This window comes from Electrona antarctica (assembly GCF_951216825.1).
Source record: "Electrona antarctica genome assembly, chromosome: 10".
Classification (NCBI taxonomy): Eukaryota; Metazoa; Chordata; class Actinopteri; order Myctophiformes; family Myctophidae; genus Electrona; species Electrona antarctica.
The window spans coordinates 273,064-296,229 of NC_136791.1; the positions used below are offsets into that span (position 1 = coordinate 273,064).

At 47.3% G+C, this 23,166-nt stretch overlaps 1 protein-coding gene across 3 annotated transcripts in view; it reads left to right on the forward strand.

Annotated features, from left to right (window-relative positions):
- The first annotated feature begins 709 nt into the window (after positions 1 to 709).
- Positions 710 to 23,166, forward strand: part of LOC306931665 (nuclear receptor coactivator 4-like) — a 52,175-nt gene continuing 29,718 nt past the window's right edge. For all 3 annotated transcript variants that reach the window (XM_079513185.1, XM_079513186.1, XM_079513187.1), the window contains exons 1-4: positions 710 to 849; positions 13,804 to 13,927; positions 19,913 to 20,053; positions 21,668 to 21,756. In XM_079513185.1, coding sequence (XP_079369311.1) covers positions 812 to 849; positions 13,804 to 13,927; positions 19,913 to 20,053; positions 21,668 to 21,756 — 392 coding nt within the window. In that variant the 5' untranslated portion in view covers positions 710 to 811. The remainder of the gene's footprint in view (positions 850 to 13,803; positions 13,928 to 19,912; positions 20,054 to 21,667; positions 21,757 to 23,166) is intronic.

A 23,166-nucleotide genomic window follows, 5' to 3' on the forward strand; every position in this document is an offset into this window, starting at 1 on the left:
CACAGTATCTGTGAAGTGACAGGCCTGAGGCCTCGCATGAAAAGAGTTTAAAATCCGCAGTATCTGAAGTAAACCTGAGAGGCCTCCTGTGAACTCCCGTGATCAGAGGAGATAGTTTAGAGAGAGAGAGGCTAAACTCCACTCACCCAAACAGCTGTGTTTGTGTGTTTGTTTTTTATTTGAATGCAAGTGTGATCTGTGAGGAGATAATGTGTTTCTTCTTTGTGGTTTAATTACACAATCCCACTTATCAATTTGTCCATCAGGAAGATTCGAAACGGTGTGTCGTGGACGTGTTATAATGTTATTGTCTTTTTTTACATGTCCAATGTATTTTTTTATTTAGTTCATATAGTTAACATAGGTAACTATAACGGAATGTATTTGAAATTAAATAAAAATGTTACTTTTCAGGATTCCAATTCAAAAATAGCAAAAACTAATTTTTTGCATTGCGACGCGTTTTGAGCTTGTAGATCGGCTATTTTTGCTACGACAGTAATATGCAATGTGGCCCCTCTGGGGTGAGTGTGGAAATATAGTGGCCCCTCTCCATCGTCAAAGTTGCCCTAAGGCGAAATCGGGTAGGAAAAACGGGGACGCCACCCTCGCCCTCACGTCAGAGCTCGGGTTGACGTCATGGAACTAGGACTCGCGAGAGTCCTCCTCCTCCCCATAGAGGTGTACATAGGTTTCCTTTTTTGTGTTCCTCTGACCACAGTGACATTGAGTCGCCTATTCCTTTCCAGAACAGAGCTTTTCATCCTCTCTGTGTCTCCTGGAGGGACGGAAACCTCACCACCAACACCACATGATGTCCACGTCCAGAGGGACACACAAGGCGCCGCGGTGAGTGACGTTATTAGACGTTTATAACGCTTTAAAAACGTCCCAACACGGATAGAGCTAGCTTAGGGAGCTAGCTAGCTAGCTAGCCGGTGGCTAGGCTATCCCATCCCATCCCCGGAAGGATGGCTGTTGGTAAATGACGATATCATAGCTAATGTAGCACGAATAATACATGACGATAATTAATAACGATAATATTCTGCTTTAGAGTCCTGTAAAAAAACGGCTCTCTTTATAATTAGTATTTGATGTTTGTTTGTTGACACGTAGCTGGTCGGAGTCTAGACCCCCCCTCCGTGGACCCCCCCTGCCCTGTGTGTGTGTGAGTGAGAGTGTGTGTGGTTCAGATAAAGGCTGTGCTCGTGGAGGATCAGCAGTATCTCTTCCTGCTCCTCCTCTGATAATCGTCTCTTTATTGTTGTTAATATTATTATTACTATAATAGTTGTATTGTTTGTCATATTCTATTGTTCTCTGAGACACACAACGCCACATCAGTCAGGTATGATGAAGTTGATGATCTTGTCTTGCATGTTTTGCTGCTGCTTTATTATTATTATTATTTCGGATCAACTGAAGCTGATTTCTCTTTTTGAGAAGAGATCTACAAATGTATTTTTCAGTTTTCTGGAAAAAAAAAACATTTTTGTATATCAGTGGTTCTCAAACTATTTCATGTCAATTAGGCCTAATCTGTATTTGACCGCAGACCCCCATCTGGAAATATGTTGTTCCAGGGACCCCCTCCAGAAGCAAAGATTTGAGTTTAAAAACGTTCACTGTGAAAGAATATATATATTTTCAAAGATTTGCACCACATTTTCACGATTTTTCAAAAATAGCAGATGTGCCGCGCTACGAGCTTGTAGATCTGCTATTTTTCAATAGCTAAAGTATAAAATGATGCTTAAAGCAACCCTCCGGACTGTGTCTGTTGTCCCAGTCATAATGATGTGGTGGTGATGGCAGTGATGCAGATCAGATGTAGATTGTTATTATATATAAATAAGGCTGTTGTATAGAGTTGCATAGAGAACACATTTTGGAAAATACATGTAAGCATAGTAGCAAATTAAATGTACACTACATTAATTATCTCCATTAGATGTTGGCTGTAAACTAAAAAAGAAATATTGAAAGTTACTTTGAGGGAGAATTCTATCTTTTTGTGTGTGCGTGCGATACGTTAAGATTGAACTTTGTTTTAGAAAGAAGGATACAAAGCCCAAGGCTATGCAGATAACTATGACTGTCTGACCACTTTTCACTTTTATTGCAAAACACTCTTTTCGATCTTTGTTCCTCTTTTTTCAGCACGTTTTCACAACTTCACCTTTTTTTTTCACAACTTTTCCCTTTAAAACGTGCCTCTCGGTTAAACGTTAACTACTTGAGCCACGGTGGACTACTTATTCTGAGCTGATCAGATGTTTTAATTTTAATTGTGGGAGGCGTTTTGACGGGGTGGGGTGGGGGGGGGTTCCGGACGACTATAGCAGTGGCTCCCAAACCTTTTAGCCCGTGACCCAAGCTAGAGAAAATAGCAGATCTACAAGCTCACTTAACGCCTCGCTTATACATCGGCTATTTTCACCACTACTTAAATTCTAATTCATGGGATTTCTTTGATTTTTAAAAAAAAATATTTCTCATGAAATTCACGGGGGAAAACTAAAATCACTGAATGTGTTTTTAACTCATGAAAAAAAATGCTTTTTTGGGGGGGGATGTTTTTTTTTTTTTTAATGTTGTGAAATAGTAGTAATTAAAAACATGTGGTGATGGGAAGCAAAAAAAGTGAAGGGACCCATAAAATTGTGAACGCGACCCACAAACGGGTCCCACTGGCCAGTGAACTACTAGGGGAGAAGTGAGAGTGATACTTCACACACAGTATCTGTGGAGTGACAGGCCTGACAGGCCTCGCGTGAAGAGGTTACACGTCACAGTATCTGTGAAGTGACGGGCCTGAGGCCTCGCATGAAAATAGTTTAAAATCTGCAGTATCTGAAGTAAACCTGAGAGGCCTCCTGTGAACTCCTGTGAACAGAGGAGATAGTTTAGAGAGAGAGAGAGGCTAAACTCCACTCGCCCAAACAGCTGTGTTTGTGTGTTTGTTTTTTATTTGAATGCAAGTGTGATCTGTGAGGAGATAATGTGTTTCTTCTTTGTGGTTTAATTACACAATCCCACTTATCAATTTGTCCATCAGGGAGATTAGAAACGGTGTGTCGTGGACGTGTTATAACCAGTTATCCTCCTCACATGTTTGCTTTATTGACTTAGTAGAATTGTGTTGTTTGCATTCCAGCGTTTGATTGTTGAATGAGAATGCATTCTCTATGGGCTCGGTTGCAGTAGCTAGTATGTGTTTAATGATAGAAGTAGTGCTATTATTAGTAGTAAGTGTAAGTGTGGGTTTATGATAATAATAACTACCAGTTAGGGGTGGGTGATATGGAAAAATATAATATCACAATATGTTTCAAGCAGAAACATGATATTAGCACAATATTCTTTCATGGTTATTTATATATGGTTATTTTAGTTACTTATCAGTACAACCACCACCTACAAGGTATCAAAAGCTAAAAGAAAAAGGAGGGACAGACCATTTAGAATTTTAGACCAAAGTACTTTTTTGTTTTTGGCAAACGAAACTTGTTGTTCTACAGCAGTAAGCCGGTATAGAACTGCAAATCATAGAGTCTATGATTTGCAGTTCTATACCGGCTTAGACGTTTAGACGTCTAAGCCGAGTGTGGTCCGGGGGGACCCCGTGACGTGAGGGGTCCCCCCGGACTGTTGTGACGTGAGGGGGTCCCATCACGTGCGCCACCATGCCCCACCATGCCCCACCATGCCCCACCATGCGCCACCATGCCCCACCATGCCCCACCATGCCCCACCATGCCCCACCATGCGCCACCATGCGCCACCATGCCCCACCATGTGCCACCATGCGCCACCATGCGCCACCATGCCCCACCATGCCCCACCATGCCCCACCATGCCCCAACATGCCCCAACGTGCAACAGGACATTTCGCACCGCTGGGACGAGCGCTTTGTTGCGTCTAGTGGTTTGGGGCGGGGCTTATTTATGACTCACTGAATTGAGAAAGGACCAATCATGCCACCCTCGGGGGGTTCTGGGCTTCTGGCATGCAATACTGTACTTAGTAGTACTGTACTCTTAACGTTGTTGAAGTAAGACTCATAAAATGTCCCCGGGATCCATCTAGAAGAGCACCCCTGGGCCCCGGGATCCATCTAGAAGAGCACCCCTGGGCCCCGGGATCCATCTATAAGAGCACCCCTGGGTCCCGGGACCCATCTAGAAGAGCACCCCTGGGCCCCGGGATCCATCTAGAAGAGCACCCCTGGGTCCCGGGACCCATTACATTGAAAACCTGTTTACATCACTGGCTTATTAAGGATCAGGCCTTCTGACAGCAGTGGCTGCTTATCTGTTGAAGCCAGCTTGTGGTCTGGCCTCTCTGTGTGCTAAACTCCTCTCCCAGCAGTGATGTAACATCTCTCTAACACCTCAGCGGTATGTGCTGTTCGCTGCCTAGAATGCTTAGATAAAGCAAAAAGCAGTGGTTCTTCTCATCCTTTTTAAGGACGTGACCCCCCCCAAAATAATCCTATTTGTACTGTGGAGTGGGGAGTGGACCCACCGGGGACCCACCCACCATAACAAGCACTTGTAGGATTCGAGGTATTACATTTTGTCTCGTTTAGCAGAACTACAAGCCCTGCCAATGTTTGACCTGTATGTGTTTATTTATAGACGGAAAACGGCAAAGTTTCAGGCAGACTATAGGCTGCCTTCCTCAGGGTCAAGGTCTGTCCCAAATGTTAGTGTTGTCTGTCTCTGCGTCCACGATAAGACACTGTCATCATCATCCTTGAGTTTTCAGTGTTTAACCCATTTAGACCCGAGACCATGTTCTACAAAATGTCTTCTAAATCCTGACAGTTTTCTGATAAACCCTATGTTTCTATTATCGGTGGTTCTCAACCTTTTTCATGTCAAGGACCCCCAGAATTATCTGAATTTGGCTACCGACCCCCATCTGAAAATATGTTGTCCCAGGGACCCCCCCCCCCAGAAGCAAAGATTTGAGTTAAAAACATTCGCTCTGAAAGAATATATATATTCAAAGATTTGTGCCACATTTTCACGATTTTTCAAAAATAGCTAAAGCATAACATGATGCTTAAAACACCAAAAGGGGTTCCCGCCCAGAATGGATTAAACCATTTAGATTCTACAAAATGTCTTCTAAATCCTGACAGTTTTCTGATAAACCCTATGTTTCTATATCAATGGTTCTCAAACTATTTCATGTCAAGGACCCCCAGAATGAATGATAATTATGTTTTTGGCAGCGGACCCCATCTAAAAATGTTTTATTCCAGGGACAAAACATTTTAACAAACGTGTCTGTTCGCTGTGAAAGAATATACAGTATATTCAAAGATTTGCACTGAAAGAATATATATTCAAAGATTTGCACTGAAAGAATATATATTCAAAGATTTGCACTGAAAGAATATATATTCAAAGATTTGTACACATCGTTGTACAAAGGATTTGTCAAAAATGGCAGATCTACGAGCTTGTAGATCTTCCATTTCTTCAAAAGCTTAAAATAATGGTTTTAAAAATGGTTAAAAGCTACAAAGGCGACAACACAGATGCGTCACTCTTAGTTCTTAAGTCTTCGTCCGCTGGCTGGAAACCTCACACAAGGAAGCTGTGCTTTGTGTAGCCGACGATGAGAATGTGAGGTTGTTGAGTCACAACATGAAACTATTATCCATTTGGATCAGAGCCTCTGACAACACAGGGCTTTGGATCAGAGCCTGGGACAACACAGCAGGGCTTTAGGGTGGATCTCTGTCTCATAACCCATTCTGGGCGGGAACCGCTTTTTGTGTTTTAAAGCATTGTTATAATTTAGCTATTGGAAAAATAGCATTTTTTGAAAAATCGTGAAAATGTGGCCGGAGGCCAATTACATATAATTTTTGGGGGTCCTTTACATGAAATATTGAGCACCGCTGATACAGAAACATGAGGTATTTCAGAAAACTGTCAGGATTTAGAAGACAATTTTTAAATGTCGACGTCAGGCATAAATGGGATATTACTACTGATTCCGTTTGTCTTTTCATGCCCAGCTCTGGACTCCCGTGAGGGTCTGACTCTGAGACAAGGCTGAACTCCCGTGAGGGTCTGACTCTGAGACAAGGCTGAACTCACGTGAGGGTCTGACTCTGAGACAAGGCTGAACTCACGTGAGGGTCTGACTCTGAGACAAGGCTGAACTCACGTGAGGGTCTGACTCTGAGACGAGGCTGAACTCACGTGAGGGTCTGACTCTGAGACAAGGCTGAACTCACGTGAGGGTCTGACTCTGAGACAAGGCTGAACTCACGTGAGGGTCTGACTCTGAGACAAGGCTGAACTCACGTGAGGGTCTGACTCTGAGACAAGGCTGAACTCACGTGAGGGTCTGACTCTGAGACAAGGCTGAACTCACGTGAGGGTCTGACTCTGAGACAAGGCTGAACTCACGTGAGGGTCTGACTCTGAGACAAGGCTGAACTCACGTGAGGGTCTGACTCTGAGACAAGGCTGAACTCACGTGAGGGTCTGACTCTGGGACAAGGCTGAACTCACGTGAGGGTCTGACTCTGGGACAAGGCTGAACTCACGTGAGGGTCTGACTCTGAGACGAGGCTGAACTCACGTGAGGGTCTGACTCTGGGACAAGGCTGAACTCACGTGAGGGTCTGACTCTGGGACAAGGCTGAACTCACGTGAGGGTCTGACTCTGAGACAAGGCTGAACTCACGTGAGGGTCTGACTCTGAGACGAGGCTGAACTCACGTGAGGGTCTAACTCTGAGACAAGGCTGAACTCACGTGAGGGTCTGACTCTGAGACAAGGCTGAACTCACGTGAGGGTCTGACTCTGAGACAAGGCTGAACTCACGTGAGGGTCTGACTCTGAGACAAGGCTGAACTCACGTGAGGGTCTGACTCTGAGACAAGGCTGAACTCACGTGAGGGTCTGACTCTGGGACAAGGCTGAACTCACGTGAGGGTCTGACTCTGGGACAAGGCTGAACTCACGTGAGGGTCTGACTCTGAGACAAGGCTGAACTCACGTGAGGGTCTGACTCTGAGACAAGGCTGAACTCACGTGAGGGTCTGACTCTGAGACAAGGCTGAACTCACGTGAGGGTCTGACTCTGAGACAAGGCTGAACTCACGTGAGGGTCTGACTCTGAGACGAGGCTGAACTCACGTGAGGGTCTGACTCTGAGACGAGGCTGAACTCACGTGAGGGTCTGACTCTGAGACGAGGCTGAACTCACGTGAGGGTCTGACTCTGAGACAAGGCTGAACTCACGTGAGGGTCTGACTCTGAGACAAGGCTGAACTCACGTGAGGGTCTGACTCTGAGACAAGGCTGAACTCACGTGAGGGTCTGACTCTGAGACAAGGCTGAACTCACGTGAGGGTCTGACTCTGAGACAAGGCTGAACTCACGTGAGGGTCTGACTCTGAGACAAGGCTGAACTCACGTGAGGGTCTGACTCTGAGACAAGGCTGAACTCACGTGAGGGTCTGACTCTGGGACAAGGCTGAACTCACGTGAGGGTCTGACTCTGGGACAAGGCTGAACTCACGTGAGGGTCTGACTCTGGGACAAGGCTGAACTCACGTGAGGGTCTGACTCTGGGACAAGGCTGAACTCACGTGAGGGTCTGACTCTGGGACAAGGCTGAACTCACGTGAGGGTCTGACTCTGGGACAAGGCTGAACTCACGTGAGGGTCTGACTCTGGGACAAGGCTGAACTCACGTGAGGGTCTGACTCTGGGACAAGGCTGAACTCACGTGAGGGTCTGACTCTGAGACAAGGCTGAACTCACGTGAGGGTCTGACTCTGGGACAAGGCTGAACTCACGTGAGGGTCTGACTCTGAGACGAGGCTGAACTCACGTGAGGGTCTGACTCTGAGACGAGGCTGAACTCACGTGAGGGTCTGACTCTGAGACAAGGCTGAACTCACGTGAGGGTCTGACTCTGAGACAAGGCTGAACTCACGTGAGGGTCTGACTCTGAGACAAGGCTGAACTCACGTGAGGGTCTGACTCTGAGACAAGGCTGAACTCACGTGAGGGTCTGACTCTGAGACAAGGCTGAACTCACGTGAGGGTCTGACTCTGAGACAAGGCTGAACTCACGTGAGGGTCTGACTCTGAGACGAGGCTGAACTCACGTGAGGGTCTGACTCTGAGACAAGGCTGAACTCACGTGAGGGTCTGACTCTGAGACAAGGCTGAACTCACGTGAGGGTCTGACTCTGAGACAAGGCTGAACTCACGTGAGGGTCTGACTCTGAGACAAGGCTGAACTCACGTGAGGGTCTGACTCTGAGACAAGGCTGAACTCACGTGAGGGTCTGACTCTGAGACAAGGCTGAACTCACGTGAGGGTCTGACTCTGAGACGAGGCTGAACTCACGTGAGGGTCTGACTCTGAGACGAGGCTGAACTCACGTGAGGGTCTGACTCTGAGACGAGGCTGAACTCACGTGAGGGTCTGACTCTGGGACAAGGCTGAACTCACGTGAGGGTCTGACTCTGGGACAAGGCTGAACTCACGTGAGGGTCTGACTCTGAGACAAGGCTGAACTCACGTGAGGGTCTGACTCTGAGACAAGGCTGAACTCACGTGAGGGTCTGACTCTGAGACAAGGCTGAACTCACGTGAGGGTCTGACTCTGAGACAAGGCTGAACTCACGTGAGGGTCTGACTCTGAGACAAGGCTGAACTCACGTGAGGGTCTGACTCTGAGACAAGGCTGAACTCCTGTGAGGGTCTGACTCTGAGACAAGGCTGAACTCACGTGAGGGTCTGACTCTGAGACAAGGCTGAACTCCTGTGAGGGTCTGACTCTGAGACAAGGCTGAACTCACGTGAGGGTCTGACTCTGAGACAAGGCTGAACTCCTGTGAGGGTCTGACTCTGAGACAAGGCTGAACTCACGTGAGGGTCTGACTCTGAGACAAGGCTGAACTCACGTGAGGGTCTGACTCTGGGACAAGGCTGTCTATTGTTGCACAGAGTCTAAAGATAGACAGAGTGAAACTGATGCCAGATCAGTTTCCATCCGTTCTTGTTCTGCTGGATAGATAGATATTGTATAACATGTCCTGTTCGTTCTGCCAACCCGGTCTCACCCAAACACGGTGAAACAGCACGGATTGATTTTTATTTCCGTACTTAATTACACGGCCTAGAAAACCCCCCAAATCCCTACATATTACACTGAAATCTTCCCCATAGGAGGACCAGGAAATGCACAATGAAAAACAGGTATGGGTCAGAGTTCATGGCCATATGTAGCGTGTCTTGAGTGTCGAGGGTCTGATGATGTCAGACTGACATATGGAGTGTGTCACGAGGCGTGATGGACTGACGTCTATATATGGAGATCTAAGGGTCTCCATGATGTCGTGAGGCGTGACCATATATGGAGGTTTGACGTGACGCACAGAAACGCAAAGGTTTTCAAACTTTTCACAGTAAATGCGAACTACGGGCGCAGTTGTACTCCTCACAGTTGGTTGATCGTACCGCGGCAGATCCTGGATCTGTAGGTCATGTTGGCACTCAGACCTCTGTCCGTACTGTGGCTGATCCTGGATCTGAAGGTCATGTTGTCTAACATGGTACTCAGACCTCTGTCCGTACTGTGGCTGATCCTGGATCTGTAGGTCGTGTTGTCCAACGTGGCACTCAGACCTCTGTCCGTACTGTGGCTGATCCTGGATCTGTAGGTCATGTTGTCCAACAGACCTCCGTCCGTACCGTGATCTGTAGGTCGTGTTGTCCAACGTGGCACTCAGACCTCTGTCCGTACCGCGGCTGATCCTGGATCTGTAGGTCATGTTGTCCAACGTGGCACTCAGACCTCTGTCCGTACTGTGGCTGATCCTGGATCTGTAGGTCATGTTGTCCAACGTGGCACTCAGACCTCTGTCCGTACTGTGGCTGATCCTGGATCTGTAGGTCATGTTGTCCAACAGACCTCCGTCCGTACCGTGATCTGTAGGTCATGTTGTCCAACGTGGCACTCAGACCTCTGTCCGTACTGTGGCTGATCCTGGATCTGTAGGTCATGTTGTCCAACGTGGCACTCAGACCTCCGTCCGGATAAAAGGATTACGTTACAGTTACAGTTACAGTGTAATTAATCTGTGTAAAAGGTAGAGCTGCACAATGAACTAAAAGGGTCAGGAGGTGCAACACATCCCAGGTTAATTCAACGGGTGCTCGAACAAAAAAGAACAGACTGAAAAAGGAAGAATAAGTCTGGTTAGTCTGCACACCGTTTTGAAAGCTCCCCAAAAACTTTATTTACCAAGGCGGGGTATAACATAGCAGATCTACAAGCTCGGTACCGTGCTATGAGCTTGTAGATCTGCTATTTTTCAAGAACTAAAGCATAACATAATGCTTAAAACACCAAAAGGGGTTCCCGTACAGAAACAGATTGGGTTAACTTCCTAGTAGGGATGCACTGAAAGGGAAACTCTTGGCCAATACCGAAATATAGGAAACTGTGTTGGCCGAGCAAAGCTCAGTAAAGATCTATATTTTCACTTCTGCTTTTAGTTGATATTTTTTTTAAATCTCTGTGGTTGTTCCCGTCCTCACCGTCCTCACCGTCCTCACCGTTGGGCCTGATTCACTGCCTTTGTTGCTGTTATTTTAGTGTTGTTGAAATCGTGTCATGAAAGGTGCTGTACAAATACAGTTTATTCTTCTCCAGAACTATATGAACCCACCGTCTCCAGTCCAGTGTAACTATATGAACCCACCGTCTCCAGTCCAGTGTAACTATATGAACCCACCGTCTCCAGTCCAGTGTAACTATATGAACCCAACCGTCTCCTGTCCAGTGTAACTATATGAACCCACCGTCTCCAGTCCAGTGTAACTATATGAACCCACCGTCTCCAGTCCAGTGTAACTATATGAACCCACCGTCTCCAGTCCAGTGTAACTATATGAACCCACCGTCTCCAGTCCAGTGTAACTATATGAACCCAACCGTCTCCTGTCCAGTGTAACTATATGAACCCACCGTCTCCAGTCCAGTGTAACTATATGAACCCACCGTCTCCAGTCCAGTAACTATATGAACACAACCGTCTCCAGTCCAGTGTAACTATATGAACACAACCGTCTCCAGTCCAGTGTAACTATATGAACCCACCGTCTCCAGTCCAGTAACTATATGAACACAACCGTCTCCAGTCCAGTGTAACTATATGAACACAACCGTCTCCAGTCCAGTGTAACTATATGAACCCACCGTCTCCAGTCCAGTAACTATATGAACACAACCGTCTCCAGTCCAGTGTAACTATATGAACCCACCGTCTCCAGTCCAGTAACTATATGAACCCACCGTCTCCAGTCCAGTAACTATATGAACCCACCGTCTCCAGTCCAGTGTAACTATATGAACACAACCGTCTCCAGTCCAGTGTAACTATATGAACACAACCGTCTCCAGTCCAGTGTAACTATATGAACCCACCGTCTCCAGTCCAGTGTAACTATATGAACCCACCGTCTCCAGTCCAGTAACTATATGAACCCACCGTCTCCAGTCCAGTGTAACTATATGAACCCACCGTCTCCAGTCCAGTGTAACTATATGAACCCACTGTCTCCAGTCCAGTGTAACTATATGAACCCACCGTCTCCAGTCCAGTGTAACTATATGAACACACCGTCTCCAGTCCAGTGTAACTATATGAACACACCGTCTCCAGTCCAGTGTAACTATATGAACCCACCGTCTCCAGTCCAGTGTAACTATATGAACCCACTGTCTCCAGTCCAGTGTAACTATATGAACCCACCGTCTCCAGTCCAGTGTAACTATATGAACCCACTGTCTCCAGTCCAGTGTAACTATATGAACACACCGTCTCCAGTCCAGTGTAACTATATGAACCCACCGTCTCCAGTCCAGTGTAACTATATGAACCCACTGTCTCCAGTCCAGTGTAACTATATGAACACACCGTCTCCAGTCCAGTGTAACTATATGAACACACCGTCTCCAGTCCAGTGTAACTATATGAACCCACCGTCTCCAGTCCAGTGTAACTATATGAACCCACTGTCTCCAGTCCAGTGTAACTATATGAACACACCGTCTCCAGTCCAGTGTAACTATATGAACACACCGTCTCCAGTCCAGTGTAACTATATGAACCCACCGTCTCCAGTCCAGTGTAACTATATGAACCCACCGTCTCCAGTCCAGCGTAACTATATGAACCCACCGTCTCCAGTCCAGTGTAACTATATGAACCCACTGTCTCCAGTCCAGTGTAACTATATGAACCCACCGTCTCCAGTCCAGTGTAACTATATGAACCCACCGTCTCCTGTCCAGTGTAACTTCAGATGGAGTGTGTGGTATTGCTACCGTTTCGTGTGACACAAAGAGGCAGAATAGAAAGTGCTGAGTGGACGGGAAAGCAGAAGTGATCCCAGCAGGATCCGTTTGACCTCTCTGGCCCCTCGGAGGGGTGGGGGCACTCAGTGCACTGCACTGTTGAGCAGTGTGTGTGTGAGTGAGAGAGAGAGAGAGAGAGAGAGAGAGACCCCAATGCACAGAGAGAGAGAGACCCCAATGCACAGTGAGAGAGAGACCCCAATGCACAGCGTTAAATCCTTGATGCTAATTAAAGTGTGTAGTGTAGAAGCAGCGGTACTGCTTACTGACCACTACTTTATCTCAGGGACCACTAGGAGGGTCCCAGGACCCCTCGGGGACCAGTACCTTATCTCAGGGACCACTAGGAGGGTCCCAGGACCCCTCGGGGACCAGTACTTTATCTCAGGGACCACTAGGAGGGTCCCAGGACCCCTCGGGGACCAGTACCTTATCTCAGGGACCACTAGGAGGGTCCCAGGACCCCTCAGGGACCAGTACTTTATCTCAGGGACCACTAGGAGGGTCCCAGGACCCCTCAGGGACCAGTACTTTATCTCAGGGACCACTAGGAGGGTCCCAGGACCCCTCAGGGACCAGTACCTTATCTCAGGGACCACTAGGAGAGTCCCAGGACCCCTCGGGGACCAGTACTTTATCTCAGGGACCACTAGGAGGGTCCCAGGACCCCTCGGGGACCAGTACCTTATCTCAGGGACCACTAGGAGGGTCCCAGGACCCCTCAGGGACCAGTACCTTATCTCAGGGACCACTAGGAGGGTCCCAGGACCCCTCAGGGACCACTAGGAGGGTCCCAGGACCCCTCAGGGACCAGTACTTTATCTCAGGGACCACTAGGAGGGTCCCAGGACCCCTCAGGGACCAGTACTTTATCTCAGGGACCACTAGGAGGTGTGCTCTGGAAGAAGGCAGAGCTATAGAGTAAGACAGAGTTCCGACATTGAGGGGTCAGAAAACGGAGTGCTGGAGTGCTGTTTATGCAGCCTGGATGGAGAGGGACAAGCTGGAGTTGGAAATACATCGTTTTCAAGGACGGCGGCGCATAGCAATTTTAGGCATGTGTGCAACATGACAACTGTTTTAAAGTATTGTACAGTGACAACTAAAGTCTCTGTGATGTTTATGTTGTACTATTACTACAAAACAATCTACCATACCATGGCCAACATGGTATGTTGAAATATCCCATTAACTCTGTCTGTCTCTGTCTCTGTCTCTCTCTGTCTCTGTCTCTGTCTCTGTCTCTCTCTCTCTGTCTGTCTGTCTCTGTCTCTGTCTCTCTCTTCTCTCTCTCTCTCTGTCTCTCTCTCTGTCTCTCTCTCTGTCTCTCTCTCTCTTCTCTCTCTCTCTCTGTCTCTCTCTCTCTCTCTCTCTCTCTGTCCAGGATGTCCAGCATGGACCAGCAGGGCTCCTGTCTGAAGCAGTGCCAGGCTGCCAGGGACCAGCTGGATGAGGCTATCAGCGGGGTGACCAGGGCCGAGGGCCAGCTACGAGACAACACCAGAGAGGTGAGACCCCCCCCAACCCCTATAGACCCCCTAACAGATCTACAAGCTCACAGAGCGTCGCTTCGCACCGCGTTGTGACCGAGCTTGTAGATCTGCTTATTTCACTAGTTTGGGTCCCGAGCAAACGTCTAAAAACAAAGTTTGGGTCTTGAGCTAAAAGGTTTGTGAGGACATATCACTGATAAGTAAGGCCAAACGGAATCTGCGGGTTTTTTTCTATTTTTCTGCGGTGACTCCGGAGGAAAATCTGCGGGTGTTCTTTTTTTCTTTGAAGGTTTTAGACAGTTATCCAGGACTATAATCAATGTGTTTATAGCAAAAATAACTCTAAATATGCTAAATAAACCTTAAAGTACCAAAACAAAGTAATTAAGATCTACCGTAAATCCTCATTTATAATCCGGGCTTTTATTTGTCTCAACCGATTCTGATACCAGGCTTTTATTGGAAGGAGGCAGCTATAAGAAAGAGGCCTATATTTCTACTTTTCAAACTGATCATAATGCATAAATCACATTTTGGGTCTGTTAGACAGTTAGCACCCTGTAAAATGTACTGGACTCATTTATTGAAACGGCACTCACATGTGCCGTTGCAGGTGCTCACTGGTCATTTTAACGTTTTTTTTTGGCATATTGCCTATGGCAAATACCATAATAAAATCAACATAAATTTTAAACTATGATTCCCTGCTTTCATATGACATGAAAATAAATCCAATGACAGTCCCTCAGTCAAATCTGGTCACAGTACTATTTACTATCCTATTTATTATTATTCAAATAGGCTATGGTATGGTATTTATCTAGGCCTACAGTTAGGCTAAGTTCAGATGCAAATACTAATAACAAAATGTAAAATAAAAAATGTATGGTAGGCCATTTCCTATAATATCAAAGCAGCTGATATGAACAGTGCAACACTGCAGTGATCCAACTATTGCAACTTCAACGGGGGAGAGAGAGTCGCGTTAGAGAGAGAGAGAGAGAGAGAGAGGGAGAGAGAGAGAGAGAAGAGGGGGGTCGCGTTAGCAACAGGCTAAGCTCACAGCATATCGGTACGTTCGTTCTATAAGGCTAGATCGGTAGCGATCTACCCTTTAATAGAACAAACATACGGGTACATTCGTTGCATGAAGCGTAGATCTGCGAGCTCGCAGCACGTCATGTCACAAACAGAAACAGTACTCTCCCTCCGCAGTTAGACTGCTGCTCTCGTTGTCCGTGGCCATGAAAAGTGCTTATAGTGGCGTTCTCTCCCGAAGTTTGTTTGCTTGAGTGATCACTGACACAGTGATCAATACGAGTATGATTTGATGCTCCCACTTTAGAACATCGGATGTCCGGCCGCTTTCTTTCCATTTTTATGTCCGCCACCTTAGACGCACACACACACACACGCACACGCACACGTACGTGTACACACTTGCAGGGAACGTGCACAATTGCAAGCTTGCGCTGTTGCGCAAGGATTTGGCGGTGCGTCGCTCGACTTAATTCTGCGTTAATTCCTGTGAAGTTCTCCAAATCCTGGAGGGATTTCTATGCTTTAGTCCTTCAGACACACAGGTTTCTGAAAGACACTGGAAATACAATGGGGTGTGTGTGTGTGTGTGTGTGTGTGTGTGTGTGTGTGTGTGCGTGCACGTGCGTGCGACGTGCGTGTGTGTGTAAATGCTAGTGTGGTTAAGGTCCACATTGTGCTGTGTTAGCACAAATCCATAACAACAACCATAAAGATATAAATAGTAAAGATAAAAGACGATAAAGATTCTGTGAGGAATTTCTATAGCTGTGTGTGTGTGTGTGTGTGTGTGTGTGTGTGTGTGTGTGTGTGTGTGTGTGTGTGTGTGTGTGTGTGTGTGTGTGTGTGTGTGTGTGTGTGTGTGTGTGTGTGTGTGTGTGTGTGTGTGTGTGTGTGTGTGTGTGTGTGTGTGTGTGTGTGTGTGTGTGTGTGTGTGTGTGTGTGAGAGACACAAGTGCTTATGTCCACATACGTGCACAGCTGTGTGTGCGTGTGACACACACACACGATGAGTGTTCATCGTCCACCGCCACAACGCACCACAAAGCCTGATGTATCTGTTGACCCGTAAATAAATAGCAGATCTACAAGATCGCGACGCTTCACGAAGGTGCCATTTATTCGGCGAGCACGACGACCGGAGTTCATATCGTTTTATAGAAAGTATTCTAAAAAAAAAAAACGGCGTTCGCAAAGACGGCGTGAGTCAGTGGACATTTCACTTCCGTTTTTTCCCCCGAGTTGTGGAGTGTAATCAATGTATACGTTTGACCTCAGCACGACTTGTTGATAAAGACCTCTTTCCCTGCCGAAGCCGACATTCCCAATTTATGTTTTCATTGTTTTAATTCGCCATTTTTGATAACTTCTAAGAGATGCAAGGTGTTCCCCGGACACTGTTGTATCGTCACACGTTTGGGTCACGTGACCGGAAAATAATCACCAACGCTGGCTTCCTATAGGGCGTCGCAGTCCCGCCCCCTACCATGGACCAGGAAATGATTCTCCGTTCATTTTCCTCATAGACATTTCAGAAAGTATTTATTTAAAGACGTTTACGCCGCGGACAAAGCCAACTCGAGTCGTGACAAATCATGACAACAAACACAATTTTTGGGGCCGAAGCAATAATTAGAAAGAAGAAAAAAACGGCAGGTTACAACACTTTCTTTGTTGTTTTTCTTCTTTGTAATTATTTGTTTGGTCCAAAATATTGTTTGTGTTGTCATGAGTTGTCACGACTCGAGTTGGCTTTGTCCGCGGCGTAACCATCTTTAAATAAATACTTGTTGAAATGTCTATGGGAAAAATGCATTGGGATTAATTACCTGGTCCCTGGTAGGAGGCGGGACTGCGACGCTCTATAGGGGCTGATGGGAGATGGAGGCTCAATGCTTCCTAGCGGCTGATGGGAAATGGAGGCTCAATGCTTCCTAGGGAGGGGCTGATGGGAAATGGAGGCTCAATGCTTCCTAGGGAGGGGCTGATGGGAAATGGAGGCTCAATGCTTCCTATAGGGGCTGATGGGAAATGGAGGCTCAATGCTTCCTATAGGGGCTGATGGGAAATGGAGGCTCAATGCTTCCTATAGGGGCTGATGGGAAATGGAGGCTCAATGCTTGCTAGGGGCTGATGGGAAATGGAGGCTCAATGCTTCCTATAGGGGCTGATGGGAAATGGAGGCTCAATGCTTCCTAGGGGCTGATGGGAAATGGAGGCTCAATGCTTCCTAGGGGCTGATGGGAAATGGAGGCTCAATGCTTCCTAGGGGCTGATGGGAAATGGAGGCTCAATGCTTCCTAGGGGCTTAAGGGAAAATGGAGGCTCAATGCTTCCTAGGGGCTGATGGGAAATGGAGGCTCAATGCTTCCTAGGGGCTGATGGGAAATGGAGGCTCAATGCTTCCTATAGGGGCTGATGGGAAATTGAGGCTCAATGCTTCCTAGGGGCTGATGGGAAATGGAGGCTCAATGCTTCCTAGGGGCTGATGGGAAATGGAGGCTCAATGCTTCCTAGGGGCTGATGGGAAATGGAGGCTCAATGCTTCCTAGGGGCTGATGGGAAATGGAGGCTCAATGTATTCCTATTGTAATGGCGGCGCACTACGGGTCTCTCTCTCTCTCCTCCATTCTTTGTTATTGATATTTCTCGACACGACAACAAGCGACGGCAGTATCTTAACCCATTTTGACCTGAGATCAGATTCTAAAAATGTCTTCTACATCCTGACAGTTTTCCTGAAAAAGCTATGTTTCTATGTCAGTCGTTCTTCGATCTTTAAAAAATTGCAGACCTACAAGCTTAAGCTTGTAGATCTGCTATTTTTCAATAGCTAAAGCATAACATGATGCTAACACCAAAAGGGGTTCCCGCTCAAAATGGGTTAAGGCGGATTGTCGTGAAACCGGGCGATTCTTCAAAGGTTTAGTGAAATACTCGGCGGTGAAGGTTGTTTCACGATTTAAATTCTCCCTCAGTAAGTGTGTTTGAAACGGAGCTGAGCTAAGTATAACCGAGGCTTAAAGCTGGGCTTTACTGTCCCCAAAACCACCAAGTAGCCTGAGTCAGCTCCCCATGGAGGCCTGTATTATAGCATGTTGTTATGAGCACAGCATCCTGAGCTAAGGAGTGGCGCGCGCATGAGTGTGTGCACGCGTGTGTCTTGTCGGGCCCTATAAAGAGATGAGATGTGCTGGTCAGTCATTCGGTGGGTGTACAGAACGGTGTGTGGACTATTGTACTGTAGTGTGTGTGTGTGTGATGTGATGCGAGGCTGTGGGATTAGCTGACTAAATATAAACTGGATGGACTGGACTGCTGTAGTCTAGTGTCCAATGTGCTGTAGCGTCATTCTGTTGCCTTGCTCCACTCCGATCTCACTTCCATCCGGTAAGAGTGTGTGTGTGTGTGTGTGTGTGTGTGTGTGTGTGTGTGTGTGTGTGTGTGTGTGTGTGTGTGTGTGTGTGTGTGTGTGTGTGTGTGTGTGTGTGTGTGTGTGTGTGTGTGTGTGTGTGTGTGTGTGTGTGTGTGTGTGTGTGTGTGTGTGTGTGTGTGTGTGTGTGTGTGTGTGGGGTCCTAAATGTAATGTTTGTAGACGATTACGAACCTCACCCTGTAATTATACTCTCTCTATGTCTCTCTCTGTGTGTCTCTGTCTCTCTCTCTGTGTGTCTCTGTCTCTCTCTCTGTGTGTCTCTGTCTCTCTGTGTGTGTCTATGTCTCTCTCTGTGTGTCTCTGTCTCTCTCTCTGTGTGTGTCTCTGTCTCTCTCTCTGTGTGTGTCTCTCTCTCTCTGTCTCTCTGTGTGTCTCTCTCTGTCTCTCTGTGTGTGTCTCTGTCTCTCTCTCTCTGTCTCTCTGTGTGTGTCTCTGTCTCTCTGTGTGTGTCTCTGTCTCTCTCTGTCTGTCTCTCTCTGTGTGTCTCTGTCTCTCTCTCTGTGTGTGTCTCTGTCTCTCTCTCTGTGTGTGTGTCTCTCTCTCTGTCTCTCTGTGTGTCTGTCTGTCTCTCTCTGTCTCTCTGTGTGTGTCTCTGTCTCTCTCTCTCTGTCTCTCTGTGTGTGTCTCTGTCTCTCTCTCTGTCTCTCTCTGTGTGTGTCTCTGTCTCTGTCTCTCTGTGTGTGTCTCTGTCTCTCTCTCTGTCTCTCTCTGTGTGTGTCTCTGTCTCTCTCTCTCTGTCTCTCTGTGTGTGTCTCTGTCTCTCTCTCTCTGTCTCTCTGTCTGTGTCTCTGTCTGTCAGTGGAGAATTGTACATGGGGGGGGGGGGGGGGGGGGGAATAGCTACATTTTGTGGACGAGATGAAACAGTGTTTTATTCGTTTGAGTGTCCAGGCTAGAGGTAGGGTGTTAGATTGAGTGTCCAGGCTAGAGGTAGGGTGTTAGATTGAGTGTCCAGGCTAGAGGTAGGGTGTTAGATTGAGTGTCCAGGCTAGAGGTAGGGTGTTAGATTGAGTGTCCAGGCTAGAGGTAGGGTGTTAGATTGAGTGTCCAGGCTAGAGGTAGGGTGTTAGATTGAGTGTCCAGGCTAGAGGTAGGGTGTTAGATTGAGTGTCCAGGCTAGAGGTATGGTGTTAGATTGAGTGTCCAGGCTAGAGGTAGGGTGTTAGATTTTGCAGAGGGAATAACGAGGCAAATAGTTAGTTATAGTTATATAACTTCAACGACGTTAGGAGTCATATTTAGCCATTTTTACAAAGTGCAGCATTTAACTACCATTTCATTTTATATGGTTATAATGTTATATTCATGTAGAAAACAGAAGAAGAAAATGAATGATGAACATAACTAAAGCTAGCAAAATAAACTAGAATAAGAAAACAGTACAGTAGTACAGTAGTGCATCCCGTGGATGCAGAGGTCGTTGTTTTATTGCGTCCCTTAACTATAAACTGCGTTTTGGGATGCAAAATGCACCCTATTTTAACCTGAGGTCTCTCTCTCCCCCCCCCCCCCCTCTCTCTCCCCAGGTGCGCTCCCAGCTCCAGTCGTGTGTGAGTCGTCAGTTGGAGACTCTGAGGTCCAGAGAGGTGTGGCTGTTGGAGCAGATCAACCTCCATGAGACCCTGAAGAGCGAGACCCTGACCCAGCAACTGACACACTTACACTGGGTAAGACCTACTGACACAGACCCTGACCCAGCAACTGACACACTTACACTGGGTAAGACCTACTGACACAGACCCTGACCCAGCAACTGGCACACTTACACTGGGTAAGACCTACTGACACAGACCCTGACCCAGCAACTGACACACTTACACTGGGTAAGACCTACTGACACAGACCCTGACCCAGCAACTGACACACTTACACTGGGTAAGACCTACTGACACAGACCCTGACCCAGCAACTGACACACTTACACTGGGTAAGACCTACTGACACAGACCCTGACCCAGAAACTGACACACTTACACTGGGTAAGAATCTACTGACACAGACCCAGCAACTGACACACTTACACTGGGTAAGAATCTACTGACACAGACCCAGCAACTGACACACTTACACTGGGTAAGAATCTACTGACACAGACCCAGCAACTGACACACTTACACTGGGTAAGACCTACTGACACAGACCCTGACCCAGCAACTGACACAGTTAAACTGCTCTACCACTGTTATTGTCGAGGACGTATCTTGCTCTGTCGTTTTGCCGTTTCTGTCACACGGAGACGCCACCTTTTCGTCTTTGTGTGTACACCGAATGCGCCTCTTTCCTGAAACGATGCCACCATAGCCCCCCCCCCCCCCCCGCCAAACAACAACAAAATGGCGGCGCCCCTCAGCCCAGCATGTTGTGTCAACATGCTACGTTCAGACTTGCTCAGTGTTTGACCATAAGCAGGAGGATTACACACAGGATTCTGTCTCCATGACAACGGGTTAAACACCTGGTTCTGGTCCAGCTTTGATCTGTCCTCGTAGACCAGGGGTCCTCAATAGGTGGTCCGCGGTCCACGACCGGACCGCGGACCACCTCTCTGTGGACCCTGGGCACAGAGAGGTGGTCCACGACCGGACCGTGGACCACCTCTCTATGGACCCTGGGCACAGAGAGGTGGTCCACGACCGGACCGTGGACCACCTCTCTGTGGACCCTGGGCACAGAGAGGTGGTCCACGACCGGACCGCGGACCACCTCTCTGTGGACCCTGGGCACAGAGAGGTGGTCCACGACCGGACCGCGGACCACCTCTCTGTGGACCCTGGGCACAGAGAGGTTGTCCACGACCGGACCGTGGACCACCTCTCTGTGGACCCCTGGGCACAGAGAGGTGAACTTTGAACTTGACAAAATAAGAGTGTTCTTTGTGCCTCAACACAATACCTCTCATTTGCTGTGAATTTTTCGGAGGGGAATATTTGTGAAACATTTTATTTCCATACTCTGCACCCCAGTATTGGTTGGTTGGGAGGGGATCCGATTTGTATAAGCTTGCCTTGGTGTGACTGTACTGCAAACGGGCGCGGTGCGACCTGGCGCTGCAAACGGGCGCGGTGCGACCTGGCGCAGCACAGACGGGATGAACCGAGGCCAATATTTAAATTGAAGTCTGAACCTTTAGTGGTTTACTGTCTGTAATAAACAGAATCTAACATTAACCTTTTTATAACGGCTGTAATTGTTATGGACTGACCACCAGGTTAACCTCACTGACCTGTCTGTCTGTCTGTCTGTCTGTCTCTCTGTCTGTCTGTCGGTGTCTCTCTCTCTAGTTACGAGGACAGTTTGACGTCATCGCTCATCAGTTGGAGTACAACAACACAAACCATCTGACCAATCAGCTCACAGCCTGCATGGAGAGGTACACACCGTGTGTGTGTGTGTGTGTGTGTGTGTGTGTGTGTGTGTGTGTGTGTGTGTGTGTGTGTGTGTGTGTGTGTGTGTGTGTGTGTGTGTGTGTGTGTGTGTGTGTGTGTGTGTGTGTGTGTGTGTGTGTGTGTGTGTGTTTATTGTGTTGCATCAGCAGCTTCTCAGTAAACAGTCATTACTGTTTTAACTCTTTGTTTCATAACGTCTGAGAGTTTATCCCTGTGCTTAACACACACACACACACACACACACACACACACACACACACACACACACACACACACACACACACACACACACACACACACACACACACACACACACACACACACACACACACACACGTAATGCTGTGCATGGATTAAAGTTCCCAGGACTGATTCCATAGGAGTCAGCATGTCCTCTATAAGGAAGCAGATCTACAAGCTCTCTGTGTGTCCTCTATAAGGAAGCATGTTGCACAGCAGATCTACAAGCTCTCTGTGTGTCTTCTATAAGGAAGCATGTTGCACAGCAGATCTACAAGCTCTCAGTGTGTCTTCTATAAGGAAGCATGTTGCACAGCAGATCTACAAGCTCTCTGTGTGTCCTCTATAAGGAAGCATGTTGCACAGCAGATCTACAAGCTCTCAGTGTGTCCTCTATAAGGAAGCATGTTGCACAGCAGATCTACAAGCTCTCAGTGTGTCCTCTATAAGGAAGCATGTTGCACAGCAGATCTACAAGCTCTCAGTGTGTCTTCTATAAGGAAGCATGTTGCACAACAGATCTACAAGCTCTCAGTGTGTCCTCTATAAGGAAGCATGTTGCACAGCAGATCTACAAGCTCTCAGTGTGTCCTCTATAAGGAAGCATGTTGCACAGCAGATCTACAAGCTCTCAGTGTGTCCTCTATAAGGAAACAGATCTACAAGCTCTCAGTGTCTTCTATAAGGAAGCATGTTGCACAGCAGATCTACAAGCCCTCAGTGTGTCTTCTATAAGGAAGCATGTTGCACAGCAGATCTACAAGCTCTCAGTGTGTCCTCTATAAGGAAGCATGTTGCACAACAGATCTACAAGCTCTCAGTGTGTCCTCTATAAGGAAGCATGTTGCACAGCAGATCTACAAGCCCTCAGTGTGTCGCAGCTTGTGGATACTAGGCTGTTTTCTATTATTATGTTAAGATTAGAGCTTCTGGCAATCTGTTAAATTAAATCTTAATAGTCTGTGATATTTCATATAAAAGCAAAGGTTGAAGCCTCAGCCCGTAGGAGCTTGCTCTGTCCCTTAAAGGAGAATTCCATACTAGAAGGCTTTCTTACCTTTATTTGTAGTCGTTACGTCCCCACCAAAGAGGTCCAGGTGTTATTTGTAGTTGTTACGTCCCCACCAAAGAGGTCCAGGTGTTATTTGTAGTCG